Source organism: Strix uralensis, chromosome 15, assembly GCF_047716275.1.
Source record: "Strix uralensis isolate ZFMK-TIS-50842 chromosome 15, bStrUra1, whole genome shotgun sequence".
NCBI lineage: Eukaryota > Metazoa > Chordata > Aves > Strigiformes > Strigidae > Strix > Strix uralensis.
In genome coordinates this window covers 21,007,728-21,023,018 of record NC_133986.1, presented here as the reverse complement: position 1 = coordinate 21,023,018, position 15,291 = coordinate 21,007,728, and the positions used below count along the sequence as shown (strand labels likewise).

At 46.9% G+C, this 15,291-nt stretch overlaps 1 protein-coding gene across 6 annotated transcripts in view; it reads left to right on the top strand.

Moving 5' to 3' along the window:
* LOC141950118 (uncharacterized) overlaps positions 1-15,291 on the top strand; it is an 84,120-nt gene that overhangs the window by 40,225 nt on the left and 28,604 nt on the right. For all 6 annotated transcript variants that reach the window (XM_074884534.1, XM_074884532.1, XM_074884530.1 and 3 more), the window contains 2 exons: positions 7,247-7,507; positions 15,068-15,141. In XM_074884534.1, the coding sequence (XP_074740635.1) occupies positions 15,076-15,141 (66 nt within the window). In that variant the 5' untranslated portion in view covers positions 7,247-7,507; positions 15,068-15,075. The remainder of the gene's footprint in view (positions 1-7,246; positions 7,508-15,067; positions 15,142-15,291) is intronic.

Here is a 15,291-nt window from a genome sequence, read left to right as displayed (position 1 = left end):
GGCAGGAGTGCCTGGTGTGAGAGCGTTTCGTTTGGTCGCTGAATAAAAGAACAGCATCAGCAAGAATGGAAGTTTCATCCGGTTGGTTTTGGGGTGAAATGTGGTGATAAGAGATCTGGCAGGAAGGAAGCGCAGTGCATGGTGAGAGGAAAGAATCAGCAGATACTCAAGGTATGATACTCAGAATATGATACAGCAGATAGTCAGAGTGGGCAGAGTATCTTCTGGAGACAACCTGCAGATGGAAAACAAGGGCAGCCACCTGCAGCCAGGTCAGTGGTGCAGAGTCGGCCCCGTCTCCTCAGGACACGCAGCTGGAGCGTCGTCTCCTCCGCAGGACCTGTAAGGTGCTGGCGGAGGTGCTGGAGCGTGCAGTCCCTGGTGCGGGTGGGAAGAGACTGGGCTGTGCCCAGGTCTGTGCTGGGTTTGCTGGGCGGGCTCTGAAGGGCCTCTGTCCCAAACCACCCCCTGCTGCTTTTTGTTGGGAGCCAGCCTGTTGTTCTACTGAAAACCCTTCCGAAACAAGGAGGGGAGAAACAGTCTGGGAAAGCAAATATTTTCTGATAACAGTGAGCAACAATACAAGCTTTTGTTTTCTGTCAATGGAAGGAAGTGGGAGAAACACATGGTAGCTTTAGCACAGCACGGGCTTTACTGCTGCAAAAAAGATGTAGTGCTCACCCTCCTGGAGTGCATCCTAGGAGAGGATCCGGTGGGGAGATATCCATAAGGAGAGGATAGGCTGTTTGGCGCAGGTGGGAAAGGCACTGCTTTTGTTTTGCTGCAACCAGATATCTGTCTGAAGCAGGTGCCAAAGGGAGGTCTGTGACCAGCGAGCCCAAATGGGAATCCAGGTCCAGGCTTGCATGGGAACTGGGGAGATGAACACTTTCGTTTGTACTTAGCCCGGAGAAGACTGAAGTAACTGTGCTTTAAATTAAAGGGTGAGCTCACAAAGACTCCTCTCTAATCAACTAACGGTGATGATAAAGAGTAAACCAGCTCTGATCTCTGCTCTCTGGAAAAATCCTTTCTGCTGAAAGACTTGATGTTTTATAAAAAATAAAATGCAAAAAACTCCTGTGCACTTGCTGTTGTATTTTGAAGTGTTAGCTGAAGGCCTGCGGGCATGTTCTAACTCGAGCATGGATGATATTCTTTGTGTTGGCCCCACTCTACTTTAGGGGAAAAAAAAGATATTTCTTTGTGCCTTTCCTATCAAAACACCCTCCACTGCCCTCAGATGCTTATTTATTGACAACTTCCCTTTTCCAAGCCTTCTTGCATGGTGCTGAGTCCAGCTGCACTTCAGTAGGATGCATTCAGCTCTCCCAGGTTTTGCTCTTGGAACAGGAAGATTCCCATTTCCCAAGCTGACAAGGAAATCATCATCCTGCTTGCAAATGTCTTTTGTAGCAATTAACTGAAATTTTATGTTTAGAAGTGAACATGTTTTAAATGCACATGTTTTCAGTGAACTGTCTAGTTGTTGGGTGGATGTTCAAGCATTTTTAAGATAAATGCATCTTTCAAGTTATCTTTTGTTCTGTTTTCTTTAGCTGAGCATGTCTTCAGTTAAGACTGCATTTGAAACAGTTGTGTGTGTTTGTTTCCTGGGGAGAACGGCATCTGCTGCTGCTTTTATGGGCAGACTTGCAAGGGTCTCCGTTGTACCAAATGCTTGTCTTTACATCACTGCCACAGGCTCTCATCTACTCAACCTCTTCCTCTGCTTTTTATCTCATCCAAGAAGGGGTTTTATAATTTTTTTAGTTCTTCCAAGCATACTGTCACCTTCCCTATGCAAGCTCCAGCTTTCACTGGAAAAACCCTTCTCAAACATTTTCATGAACAGACTTGAGCCTGCTGTGGTCCCCTTTGACTTGCTTTTATCCCACTTCCGTTGCTGGCTTTTATTCACATCAGAAATGCTGAGGACATGGAAAACAGTAATTGTAGGTAGTAGATCCACTGCAGTTCTGAGCACTGTTTTTTTTCTGTTACTTTCTGAAGCATATTTGATTGAATGTGCTGCCTTGAAAAACTAGAAATGGAAAGATGACGTCTGGTTTGATGTCTGCCCGTGTCATCTGGCTCCCTCGGTTGTATGTCCCCATGGGTACTGGGCTCCATGGTGGCACCTGCAGGTCCGGGTCTGTATCAGACCTGCTGGGTCCACCACATGGAGCTGGACTCCAACCGTGGGGCTGGCTTAGGCCGTTCACTGGGCCACCCTTCCACCTCCGAGTCCCTCATGGGGTAAAATGAGGGATGAGCCAGGTAATGTGCTCAGGCACAGCGTTCTCCCCACAGAAGCCAAGCCGAATTTGTGCCTCCTCCCGATGTTGTGATCATCACAGGAGGTTTCCAAATCGGGGGTGGGGAAGACACTGAGTTGGCAAACCTGAATTTCTGGTTCACGCACGGTGGTACATGCCACAAAGTGTGGCAGTGCTTCTCCCTGATGGAGGGCTGCGTGCTGGGGGCTCGGCCTCGCTGCCCCAGGCCGGGGGAAAGTGCTGCCGGTGTGGTAAAGCCCGTGAGATGGCAGAGCAGTGGCATGAGCAATCCTTGCCGAGCCCTTCCAAGGCTGGTGTTTAGCTAATTAGGAAACACCCCAAGTGTTGAGGGTGCGCTTGCAAGGAAAAAAAGTGTCGTTGGGGTCTTTGGGGTAAATGTGGGGCTGGTGGAGGAGTGGGAGGACTCATTTCATCCCCCAAGCACACAAGCAGAAGCGCCAGCTGTTTACACCCACTGCACCGGGGACTGCGTAGCTTTGCGTGGGGACTGGGAACTCCCCGCTGCAGTGATGGGGAGACACGCTCCGCGCTCGTCAGGGGTTGTGGTTGGCAGCGTGGGCTCAGACCGCTGTGTCCGGAGCACTGGTTCAGCTGCTGTTGATGGCCGGGAGCTGATGCCACTTGTCACTGGTCACTGCCCAGCGTGGCACCTCCCCAGCTGCTCACTGCCAGTGCTGGGGCTTTGCTGGTGACCAGCAGGTTCGTGTCCTCTTCCACACTTTGCTCTTACCAGCATCAAGCGCCAACACACCCGTCTGCATTTCCACCGCTCCCCTGAGCATCATTTTATTGCAATATCTAAAGTACAGAAACTGTTATTGCAATAATATGGCTTACTCCAAAATATCAGTACCATTTCATTTTCCCTGGCTGGAAGGTAGCGTGTCTGTCTTTCAGCCCCAGCAGTCTCAATGGATCCATTTTTAGTATCAGGTTTAATTTTACATCGAGCACGGTAGAGTAACAGCCAAATACATTGTGAATTATAAGATGTATTTCAGAACCCTGACCATATGACCATGATGTTGATTTCAACACTATTAAAAAAAAAACAACAAAAAAACAAGAACCCTTGAGTTATTTTTATATTGACTCCTAAGCTGGCGAGCTGCTTTTAACAGGGTGTCCTACACAACCATTGCTGTTTCATAAGCTGAAGTGTTACGTCTGCCTTAAGTCTTCACCTCCAGTTGGATTTTATAAACGTGTTTTCCACAAAGGGAATAGGGGAGGACTTCTTGCATGAACAATCTCCTCAAAGGGAAAGCAACCATTAAATTTTCTTGTTTATGTGAAACGTTGCTTGTGCACAAAAAAAATAGCAAAAATTCCTGCGGCTGTTCAGTTGGGGTAGTTTTAGGAGTTATCAACAAGAAAAAAGGAAGGGAAAGGTCATGTTGTAATTAAAAAAAAGATTGCTTTCATACTCCATAAAAATTTTGTGTATCCTAATGCTGTCCTGCATATGGGTCAAGGCTGTAAAAGAGCTTTGGGAGACGTTTTCTTGGTACTTTCCAGTGTCAGATCACATCTTGTTTCCCTGCAGTTTTCTCTTGCTGGACATGCTTGTGTGGGGCTTTGGTAGAAGAAAAGAACTTAACAACAGCTCGCCCATTAGCGTTCAGAGATGCTCTTTGAAAATAATGCAAGTCCAAGGTACTGCCAGCAAAATGGTCAGGGAGTGTCCTTTGCAGAGGCTGCCAAATAAAAATGATTTACTGCATGGGGTTCTGTATTTGGAGGCAGTGTGAGCTGATTAAACTCATTAAAGCGGTTGAAACAGTAAGGGTGGTACTTGGAGAACCTCATTTAAAATACACATTTTCCTAGGGGATGGGTATTAGTCTGGGTCAGGGTCAGGCTAATGGCTCAAGCTGCCTCCGCTCCTAAAAATGGGGTTCAGCCAGGGCTCTGGCAAGTGGGGCAAGACCCACACGGTCAGCATAGGTCTCACTTTAGCTCAGCTTATAGGTACATAACTTCGAAATCATTCACCTCAATTATTTTGGGCGAGTTTTCCACAGACAAGCTGCGTCTGGTTATTAGTGGATTTTTAGCTTCCTACACATTTCATCAGCTGTCCCAGTGACTTTATATAACGGTACATTTGTTATTTCCCTATTTGTGTTTTAAAAAAGATGCTGCCCCTCTGTGCCAAGGAGAGCACAGGCTGCTGGCAGCACAATAGCTTATTTTTGCATCTTTGTTCCTTTGGTTTTGGCTCTTGACCATTGCTAGCTCCACAGTGTCCAGGGTGACATCCTAGGTATCAGCCAGGACGCGTGTCCTCACCCCACTGCTTCAGGCACGTGTTAGGTGTGGGTGTCCTCTAGCTGGCCATGGCTGCCGAGCCAAAAACCAAGAAAAGTTTCAAATTGCAAAAGGAGATGCAATAAGAGCTTTTAGCTTACCCAAAATTGCCATGTGTTGCTGGAGACAAGAATGACCATGGGGATGGTAAAAGGGAAGAGTAGCGTGTCCCGTGATGTTGCTACATGGACCAAAAAGAATAAAAATACAGTATTTTGAGAGGAATGCATGTCCAAGTGGAGAATGACTGTCATTGTAGGTTCCTTAGGTTTATGGCTAAAGAAATGTAAACTGCTCTTCCAGTCTTAAGCAAACAGAAGCAGCTGGTTCCTATGCTCCGTGTTTATATAGTTCCTTTAGAGGTCAGTGCATCACCCGAAAAAAGGGGAGGTGGTTTTTTTTTTCCCCCTTGATTTTTCTGGCCTCTTTATAGACACTGTAATGGAGGAAGGAGAGAATGCAGAGAGAAAATTAGTCTTCAGTTCCCAAAGCAGCACATGGACTTTTGCATTCTTCAGTTTATTTAATAAGAAATCATTGAAATAACGATGCTTTAAAAAAAAAATCATACTTCTTGGGTTTTTGTGCTGTTATTTCTTTGGTTGTTCTTTTGCTATTGTTGTTTGGAAAGGATGAGTTCCTGTCAAAAAGAGCTTAAAAAAATGTTTGGATGCTCTTTTATTCGCTGTGAGATCTAAAAATAGAAGCTGATGAAGAATTGCTTGTAGACTCTCTGTTCTGATCGGAGGGTTTAGTTTATGTCTAAAGCCGCATCTTCTGACGTTGCAACAGCTGAACTTTGCAGAAGCACCAAGGCTAGGCTTACTGGGTGTAAGCAGGGAGGAGAGCAAATCTCTTTATCAGCCCTCTTGCTTCTCTCCTCTTGTCTTCATCCTTGGGCAGAAGACCTTAACCTGAGCACCAAGGCACAGCGCAGAAAAAATACGAGAGTGAGACGTTAAGTGCTGGGAGCACAGGAAGGATGGTGGGGAGAAGGTTGAGGTTTTATTTACTGTCAGCGCTGCCGTGCATCTGGTAGTGTTGAGGTGGGTGGATAGTATGTAAATGTAGCCTTACGTATTTTTTTAGTTCTTTCTATAACTAAAAGACTTGGTGAATGTATGTGTGTTTCATGGTGTTGCCATAGTCTGGTGGCAAAGTATTATCATCGTTGTGACCACAGTTTTCCATCATGCTTTAAAAGCTTGGTGCAAATTGTGAGAACAGAGGGAAATGTGTGTAATCTACATTATCATGTGTGTAAGCCACATTATAAACCACTCAGTGATAATGTAGATATAATGTAATCTGTGTTATAGGTTACTTGATGGTGAAGGTGGTTGCCTCTGAAAGGGTGTGAAGTCTTCTGCGCTTTGGGGTCTCCAAGTTGTTGTGTCTGGGTGATGGAGGGGTGACAGCAGGGAAGTTCAGCACAGGACAGCCCAGGAACGTGGGCAAAAGTCCATTCACAGGTGCTTGTGAGGGGGATCGGAGGAGAGGTGGTGTTATTTAAAGTGGCTGCTCATGGTGAGGGTGAGCTGGGCTTCCTCTCCCAGGCATCAGCGCACACGTACCCCTCCCGGTGCCTACGAGCTTCAAACAGAAGCATTGCACTTCGGGGTGATGACTTGGTTTCACACTCGTGAAACCAGTGTGTTGCTTCTCTGGGTTGCTTAAGGTGAGAATTAAAAACTTGTTTTAAAAAAGTGATAGCTATTTGTTGAGCTTTGGTTTCCCTTGAACTGCGTTAGCTGTTTGGATGTATCGGGTAGGAACTGCAAGTGCTGGAAGGTGGCTCAGGCGGTGCTGCCAGTGCCAGCTCTTCCGCCATGTGAGTCAGTGATACTGTGTTACTGGTCTTAACCTGATCAAAGTCCCATATGCTGCTTCTCCCTTTCCCACCAGCTTGTTCCTGGAGGAATGGCCTGGCTCCCCATTGCATCCTCTCTTGGTGGCAACATGCTTTTAGATGGCTGAAGTTGGTGTAATACTGTGCCCTTGGCTTGGGCAGGGGGCAAGCTGAGTTGCTGGTAGCATGTGTCTGCTGATACAAAGGTGTGATGGACTCTGAGATCTGCATGGGAAGCCCTCAACCAGGCCAGAAAATGGGCTAAAACACAGCCCCCTGGTACAAACTAGGTGCTGGGTTGTGTCTAAGCTGAGCATTCCTGGATAAACATGCCGGACAAGATAATGTTGTGCAGCTGCAAGGCATGCAGGCTGGTTTTCCAGTACCTGGCATGTATGGTCAGATAGTTGTAAAATTCCTGCCCAGCCCCAAACAAAATCCCTATAACGAGTCCTCTGTGTTAGTGCAAGTCCGTGCTGGGCCAGGCTGATGCTGTGATCTGGGTGGGGAGGAAACTCATCCTGAAAAAGCCACCAAATCAACAAAATCTGAGCATAGCCCACACCAAGGGTTTTCTTGCAGTGCAGGCGAGCGTAGTTTACTTTCCCTCATTGGGTGCCCTCCTGTTACAGCCTGTTCCTTCCCCACCAGGCTGAGACGCTGCCCGGCTGCCTGCTCCCGTGGGACCTGCCTTTCCTCTGTGTGCAGAGACCCCCTGTGCCGGAACACACAGTGCTTATGCTGTGCCAGAACTGGAAAACTTACCAACTTCTTCCTTCCTTTGCAGCGAGCCTGAGGGAAGAGAGAGCCTGCGTGCAGATTGCCTCCCACCTCGCCTTTTCTCCCAGCCGCTCGCAGGGAGCTCTCACCGGCCGGCGGAGTGGAGGAGAGAGCCGCCACACTGAGGGCATTTGGCCAGTGGGCTGCGGTGGCCAGGGTCCTCGCCACCCCACAGTGGAGACAACCAGCCGCTGCTGGGTAGATGCCCGCAGGGGAGAGGACAACTCCAGCTGAACTGATGCATCTCGGCACCTGGTACCAGGCTCAGGTAAGGGCACGTTGCTTGGAGCTGGGTGGCATTTCCACACTCCCTTCTCTGAACTCATAAACTGGCTCCAGAGCAGGTGAGAATCGCTCTGAGAGCCGTCAGGTTCTGTGGGTACACATGCTAATAAATCGCCAGGATCTCATCTGTGATAATGCTGGATGCTCCGGTTCGTTGGGACGTTGCTGGTGGCATCAAAGTGAATTGCAGTGGAGGTTCTCACTTGGGTGTTCCCAGCACCTCTGCTAAGGGAGGTGAGCGTGTTTTTATCCAGCGCAGTTGCAGATGTAATACGTGTTTACTGGGACAGGAGCTTGTTTGAATTTTCTGTAACACATCTGTGATCGTATAAATGATCTATGGGCAGTCATTTTCAAAGAACCTAAGACAGTTAAAACACAAATCTCCTTGCAATTCAGCTGGCTTAGTGCTCCTATAAAAAAAAAAAAAAAGAAAAACTTGCTCGTGTGCTCTTGAGTTTTTGTTGTAGTCAAGGAAATAAACATGCAAACAGGATCTCCTGTATCTGGGTTCATCCTGCTTGATAGTAATTTCATTCCTGAAGTCATAATTCACTTTGTGAGTGCAAGTCTGGTTTCCTTTGTGGTAGCAGGGTTGTAAGTGAGTGCCGGATTTGGGCTAAGATTGGTGATGTGCCGTCCGGTGACGTGTTGTTTTGGAGCTGGTGCCTGACCAGGGTGTTTGCAGTCTGGGTTTGTTAATGAGAGGAGCTGTGGATGGGGATCAGCAGAAGTCCTCAATGCAAGTGCATTGGGCGTGTTGTCCATTTGGGGATTGAAATTTAGGTTTCTAGTGAAAAATCCTTGGGCAGCTGCGCTGCTGGAGGTGGGGATGCTGGCCGGTCTTGTACCCAGACCTCGGGAGCAGCTTGACTTCCGCGTGGAGAGCCAGGTCTGGCGCAGCAGAAGCCCTGCCGCGGCCAGCGACACGTGGCCATCACTTCCTCTGGTGGCTCGTCCCCTCCCGGCCGCGCAGCCCTGCGTGCCGGCACCCGCCTGCCGCAGCCTGCAGCTCCTTCTGCGTGTCGTGGGAGGCTGTCAGGTTTCCTCGGGCCGTGGCGATGCCATCGAAGCAGATGCAAAGCCATGCTTGTTTTGCCTGTGCTGGGTAGGTACATGCAGTGGTGTAACCCTGCGGCTTTGCTTTTGAAAGGCTTTAAGCACAGGGGAGAAGAGCCTCTGATGTCAGCTCCCCTTGGCCCGTGGTTGCTGGCTGTGGCCCCAAATTATACCAGGCAACCAGGATGGGGAGTTTGCTGCGAGCTGATAGCCTGTATGGTTTGAAGCATGTCAAGGTACCTGTTTCATGCACTTAAAATAACGCTGATAGGGTTTATTCAACTTTTTGCAGCTTTACCTGCTTTGTAAGCAGACTGTTGCACCGCTTTGCGTGGCCGGCTTTATTCCAGGGCGTGCAAGCACACAAGTCGCTGTTACAACCAGTGGTAGCTCTACAAGTGAGAGCAGTGCTTTGCTGGGAAGTGGTGCAGACTGCAAGTGCGCCTTGTGCAAGGGTCCCACCTCTTAGCAGATGTTGTATAAGCATTTCCACTTGCATAGATGCATAAGCATTTCCTTTAAGCCTGTACTCTAAAGGAAAAATCGCAGGCTTATGCCTTAGCTAAAGGTATAAAACACTGTGTTAAAATGTGCTTTTAAAATAGAATGTGAAACAGGAACGGCGACTTGTTGAGTTTCAGCAGTGGTGGATGTGGTTGTAGTAAGTACATACCTTTTTTGCTTTATTCCACAGCAGTAGTTTCAGTCTGATAGAGGCCAGCATAGTGTTTAAGTATGGTGTGTCAAAATTTGCTTTTTTTTTTCTCTGAACAGCAGTCTCTATTAGTAGTTAATTGGGCACATTCAGGACTCCAACACACCTTCACCTAAACTCATTTCTCCTTTGTCAGTGACCTTCTGCTTGCAGTAGCATGCAGAAAAAAAATCATACACATTTCCGTGGGCTTGGGTGCAGCTGGATGGAAGAAACGTACAGTGCTGTGAGATGTTGCTGAAGCAAAAATGCAAATTTTACAACTTTTGCCCTGGAGATGGAGCATGCTGAGGAGGGGAGCAGGTGGCTGAAATGACTGTGCTTGGGGGAGGTAACTTAAGATTCTGTAACTCAACTGTAGTTGACTGTACGCCTGCATCATGCTTGCCTTTAATTTGTTCTAACTGGTGGATGCAGCAGGAACAGAGAAATAACCAAACCGTAGAGTCCGTAATCTCAAGCAGCTTGAGTAGATACTCTCTGACAGTATAAAATAATTTAAAATTGGGTTCCAGAGTGTCCCCAATGCAGCCCAAGTCTGAGAACATGATGCTATGCTGTGCTTCCTAAAAAGAGTAGATTTTACTGATATTTTCATTTTCAGAAGCCCTTCTGCCAAGTGACATTGGATCTACAGTTCACCTTGAAGCAAAATGGTAAAGTCAAGCAATACAGTCTGATGCTAGTGCAGCCTGACAGTATAAAACCTATGTAAAACCAATATAAAAACATGTAAAACTTTTCTACTTTCCTTGTAAGGAGGCAGAAAGGACTTGAAGAGACTGAAAATTTAGCTACTTTGGCTCATATGGGTTGCTTGGTAGCATTACCACAGCTACTCCGTTCAAAGGCTGGGAAACCGCTTTCTGGCCAAGGTCCCAGCAGCAAAACCACTTTGCAAGAAGGGCTTGGAGGAGTCAGATCTGGAATCCCAGTTGTAGTGAATTTCTAGGAGGGCATCTCAAGACATGCTGATGTGCAACCACCTGCAACCCACTGCAGGACCCATCAGCTAAGCCTTTGATGTCTCGGCTCCAGTTCTTAGACCACATCCATTTGCATTTTTGATGGATTAAATTCTGCATACAGGTCTCATGTCCTGGTGGAGTTTAATGAAGGTTTGTCCTCGTTTCGTATAAATGGAGCAGTGGGGAGAGGAGGACCTGGTGGTGAGCTGGGGGCTGTAGGTGTGACATCGGCAAGTGGCCTCTGTGGAGAGAGGTGGCAGTGCCTCTGCCTTCTTCTGAGGGAGCGAGTGGGAGACGTCACGTCATGGTTGGGGGTGACAGGGGATGCGTGTGCGTGTGGGCCGTGGGAAATGCTCAGTTCCTCTTCTGGGCAGCGAGCAGGGTTGCAACACGCAGGGTGGGAGACTGGTACCACCCCACGCCAGGCAGTGGGAGCTCGGCAGATCGTACTGGAAAGGTATGGGACTTCTGAGGGAGGGCTATAACTGTAAATCTGATTTATGGATAACAATTCTTGCATCAAGTCTTGGATTTTTGATGCAGACACCTTCTTTCTGCTGCCAATACTTGAGATCCCAGCTGGTGAATTAATTTCAGGAAGGTTGTTCTCAACCAAAATTTGGATATTTTATTTCAGGTTTGCTGATGGCTAGATAGTGTTCAATGCAGGTAGGCAGTAACATGCATTTTCATTAAGCATCTTTAGGTTTACTGTTGCTGGGATTAATTTTTACTTCCTTAAATTGTAAACTGGAAGCTGCAAGTTTTAGTGTGAGATGACAGATTGTGACATTTTCAACTCACTCTTTTTAAAAGGAACTACTTGGTAACCTTGTTTCCCAGTTGAATTTAAGTGTACATGGCTTGGGGCTTTCTATTGCTTGTTTCCTAGTAAATTTATCTAATACCATTCTCGCTTTGTTCACATCTCTTACCATTCCTGTTCATGGCTGCTTCAGCTTGTGTGTTTGTCATGGAAGAAAACCCCTGTTTGCTGGGAAAATACACTACTCACAGGAGAAAATTGTGTGACGGGCTTGAGAAAGTATTTAAGTGGTGTATTAAAAGAAAAAGGAAGTCTTCAGTCTTATGTAGGTATATGGAGAAGTGTGGCAGGTACAGGCTGCACCTATTTATAGGTAGCCTATTTATATCAGGGCAGAATGATGTGTTTCATCAAACTCTCCAGAAAATAAATGTCTCAGTTGTTTTCATATACACAAGGTGTCATTTCCCTCAAACATAACTTCATGGTGTCAAACTATTCTGGAGTTCGAGTATGCACAGAATTAAATAATAAAAATATCCATATCTGTAGTCAACAGAGACTGTTACAGAGCTAAGCTATACTGTTCCCTCCCCAGAGTACTTTGACTGTCAGGTAGTGGAGCACAGCATTGCCTTTGTACTCCAAAAAGCAGCAGTATTGTGGTCAGACGCTGAGGCCAGCGCAGCCACTTGCCATCTCCATCCCTCCCACTGCCATTAACCATTTTCTTTGCTTTCAAGTTTTTTCCTAAATTTGGACTTTTGCACTGTGACAGTAGAAAGAGAAAACAAATGTGCACATTCCAGGCATGAGATGCAACACTGACTCCTTTGCACCAGCCTGGCGTTTGTGGCTGCAGAGAGGCTTTCGCAGAGGCGAATGCCAAAATATATGTGGTCTTGCTGCTGTCTTCTGCTGTGCAAACCCTCCCGCGTTACTGAATCACTCTTCCTTTGGTTATTGTATTACAGAGTGTGGTCAGAGACATTCAGAATAACTTCCACTTCGTAAATTTCTTGAAAAATTTCCCATTTAATTTGACATACAGTTTATTTTTTCCCTCCAGCCTGTAGAATATTTGTATTTTTAGCAGCATGTAAAGGACCTCATTTGAATTCTTTAGCCCCATAACAACCAAAAACCAATGTCAGAAGTAGGGGAGTGAATTTGTCTTTGAGTTAAACTTTGCAGAAGAAGTGAGAAGGAGAAGATGCAAATATGTTAGATGACACCATGAGACAGTTACTCAGACCTTGCTACTTTGAAGAATGAAGCTACAATTAACATGTATTGAGCAAAATTAATGGGAACATTTGAAGTAAGAGCTGCAGCTTGGAAAAATAAAAGAACAAAAGACACTTTAATATTTCTATCCTTGCTCTGTTTTGATTGTGGAGTCAATAAGGGAGAAAGTTACACCCATTCCTGCCATGAATTTGGAGAGTTTGCTGTTTTCCAGTGTCTGTATAGATGAGTGTAAAGCCGTGAAATTCCTGTGCCTTTGGCTGATGTCACGGAAGAGCTGCCCTGGTAGGCCTGATCCTTGCGTGTGGGTTAATAGTTCTATCACACTGCTGGCAACTGGGAGTGATGGCTGGTTTTTAAATGAAGAGTTAGGGAGAGATGGGTCTGCCAGCTGTCTCCAGCTGTGCCTGAAAGACATGGTGGCAGTGAGCAGATTGCATTAAGGAGTTGGTGAGATGAGACACATAACGGCTTACGGATGTCTGAAGGTGCAGAGAAATGGGCTGAGCCTTGGAATGCACTGATGCTTTTGCCCATCATATCTCCCCCAGTTGGTTTTTTTTTATTCTTTTTTTTTTCCCCTCAGTGAAAAACCACATTCTTCAGATCATCCCAAGTGTGATGCCTTTGGCTGCTCAGGCTTGTCCAGTGCCAAGCACTGCTGCTTCACTCAGAAGCCGGGGCAGTGTGTCCTACAACATGAACCCTTCAGGTTCCTCCTGAAGGGAGGTCAGGATGGCTCCTGGTGCCCATTAGAGAGCTGCAATGGCAGCTTGGAGGAAACTTGTTCTTGAGCAGCTATTGCACAGTGTTTTATCTGTGGGTTGCAATGCTCCTCTTCTCTGCAAGTAGGTGGTCACCAGCGCTTTGGGAAAGGACCAGAGTACAGCAGCGCAGGATTTACTTTCCAGCTTTAGACCCGACACAGGAGTCAACCTGCTCTTGTTTATTTTCAAAAGGTTTTTCAAAATTTTGTAATTTCTTGTGGGAGGCTTTCAAGTGTGTTCTGCTAGATCCCAGATGCTCCAGGGAGCTCCTTTGAAGCCCTACATGAAACCTCTGGACTGTATTATTGAAGCTATTTAGCTTTCAGATGTTCTTGGGTAAATCACTGGATCATTTGTAATGTGACAGTAGGGAATATATTTTAAGGCTGTGGTGCCTCTTCACAGTTTTTTCCCAACCCTGCTGAATCTTTTTACAGCAGGCGAAACCTCCTTAGAGCAGGCAAAATGCAATCTGCCTCTATAACAAGCTATTCAAAGAGGCTTTATACTCTTAAGTGTTCAAAAACTTTTCCAAACGCTAGGCCACTTGCAACTGTGGAGTAAAACTATTTTACCTTGCTGCTCTTGAAATGCGTAGCATGTATCTGGGACCTGTGGCAAGTCAGCAGGACTCTGAAAGACAGAGTCATGTAGGTGATAACACAGCATGACTTCCCAGTGCTTATCCTGTCTGCGCTGAGTAGGGTTTGTAATTCATAGCAGAAGCGTGGGGAAAAACTTAACACTGTTTTAAAAAGCTTTTAAAGAAATTTCAAGAAAAAAGCAACCCAGCACTGGGGGAGGGGAGCAAGGGGAGGATAGCAGGAGGATGTATAGCTCTGGGGCTGGCTGGAGTTTGTACAGAGAATGTGGTCAGTGGGCTGGAGATGAGGCCATCCCCCTTGGCTGCCTGTCCCCTCGTGCCCAAGGACTGCCGCGGCCGGCACTGTTCTGTGGCAGCATCGCTCCCGTAGCCTGAAGATTTGGGTAACGTGGCCTGTGGTAGCCTGGCTTTAGGTGGTGCCGTAGCCAGTGTGTGGCCTGACCCAGGCTGGTCGTGGTTCCGTAGAGTTTCAGAGGAGGAGGACTTGGTAGATCTTCCCTCTGCCTGGGGACTGTGGTTCCCTGGGGATTTTGTCTGCCCGTGTTTACTCCTCAGTGTGTTAGATCAACCTTTTTCTTTGGTGAACAGTGAGAAACTAGCTGTGGCTTGACAGGAAGGGTGCTCCTTTGGGCTCGTACAACACAACAGTCAAGTCACGTTTGACATGGAAAGTTACCTTGCTCGCATGTATGTGTGTGGGATGGATCAGAGCCGTGGGCAGACATCAGGGAGCCATACTGCGTCTTGTTTAGACCAAGACTGGACCATCTCAGAGTAGATGGGGACTCTGTGGTCATCTTGCTGCTGTGCTGTTTTTCTTTCGGGGGTGTGTATAGAAGATATTAATATAGACGCCACTTCTTGTGCGCACACTTCAGTAGGCAAAAATACCTCCTTGCAGTTTCTCCTTTGACGTCCTTTGAGCATCTTAGGGCTTCACATCCACAGCTGGGGGCAGGAGCACGGTAGTTTGCTGTCATCCCCACGACCGCTGTGCTGTGCAGCGCCCAGCTGGCGCGCGACCTGTGCACTGCAAGGGCTCTGTGTCTGGTTTGCATGTCTGGGTTTAAAAGCACCATGTCTTCTGTACAGGTCTGCGTGGGCCTAACAGCAAAAGCCTGGTGTCTTGTCTTCCAGCAGACAAGACTTCCTCTTGCTCAAATTCAGTTGTGTCCCTGTGCAGAGAGCGAGGAGCTGGCAGTCCTGCTGCATGCAGGCAAGCTCCGTACACCCTTTGTACAGGGGCTTTTCAGCCTCAGCCTGATTTTAGCTATGGGGTACAGCTGGAAGCTAAATTGTCAGCAAAGGTTTTTTCTATTAGCACTTTCCTAAAATATTTCCCATGCTGTCTATACATTTACTTATCTCATTTTCCCCACTTCTTTTTTTTTTTTTTTTTTTTTTTTTGCCTTACAGCTTCTGACATGAAGAAAGATATAGATACTTTAATAGCCCAGGAAAAAGAGGAGATCATTGCCAAGTATGAGAAGGTACCAACCTTGTGTTTCTCCCTGACATGCCAGCTAAGGCTGAAGCTATTTGATCGATTAGGAATGCTTCACATAAGAACTTTTTGCCTCACTGCAGGCATCTCCCCAGTAATCCTCATGCCATCAGGCTTCGTGCCAGCTCTCCCTACC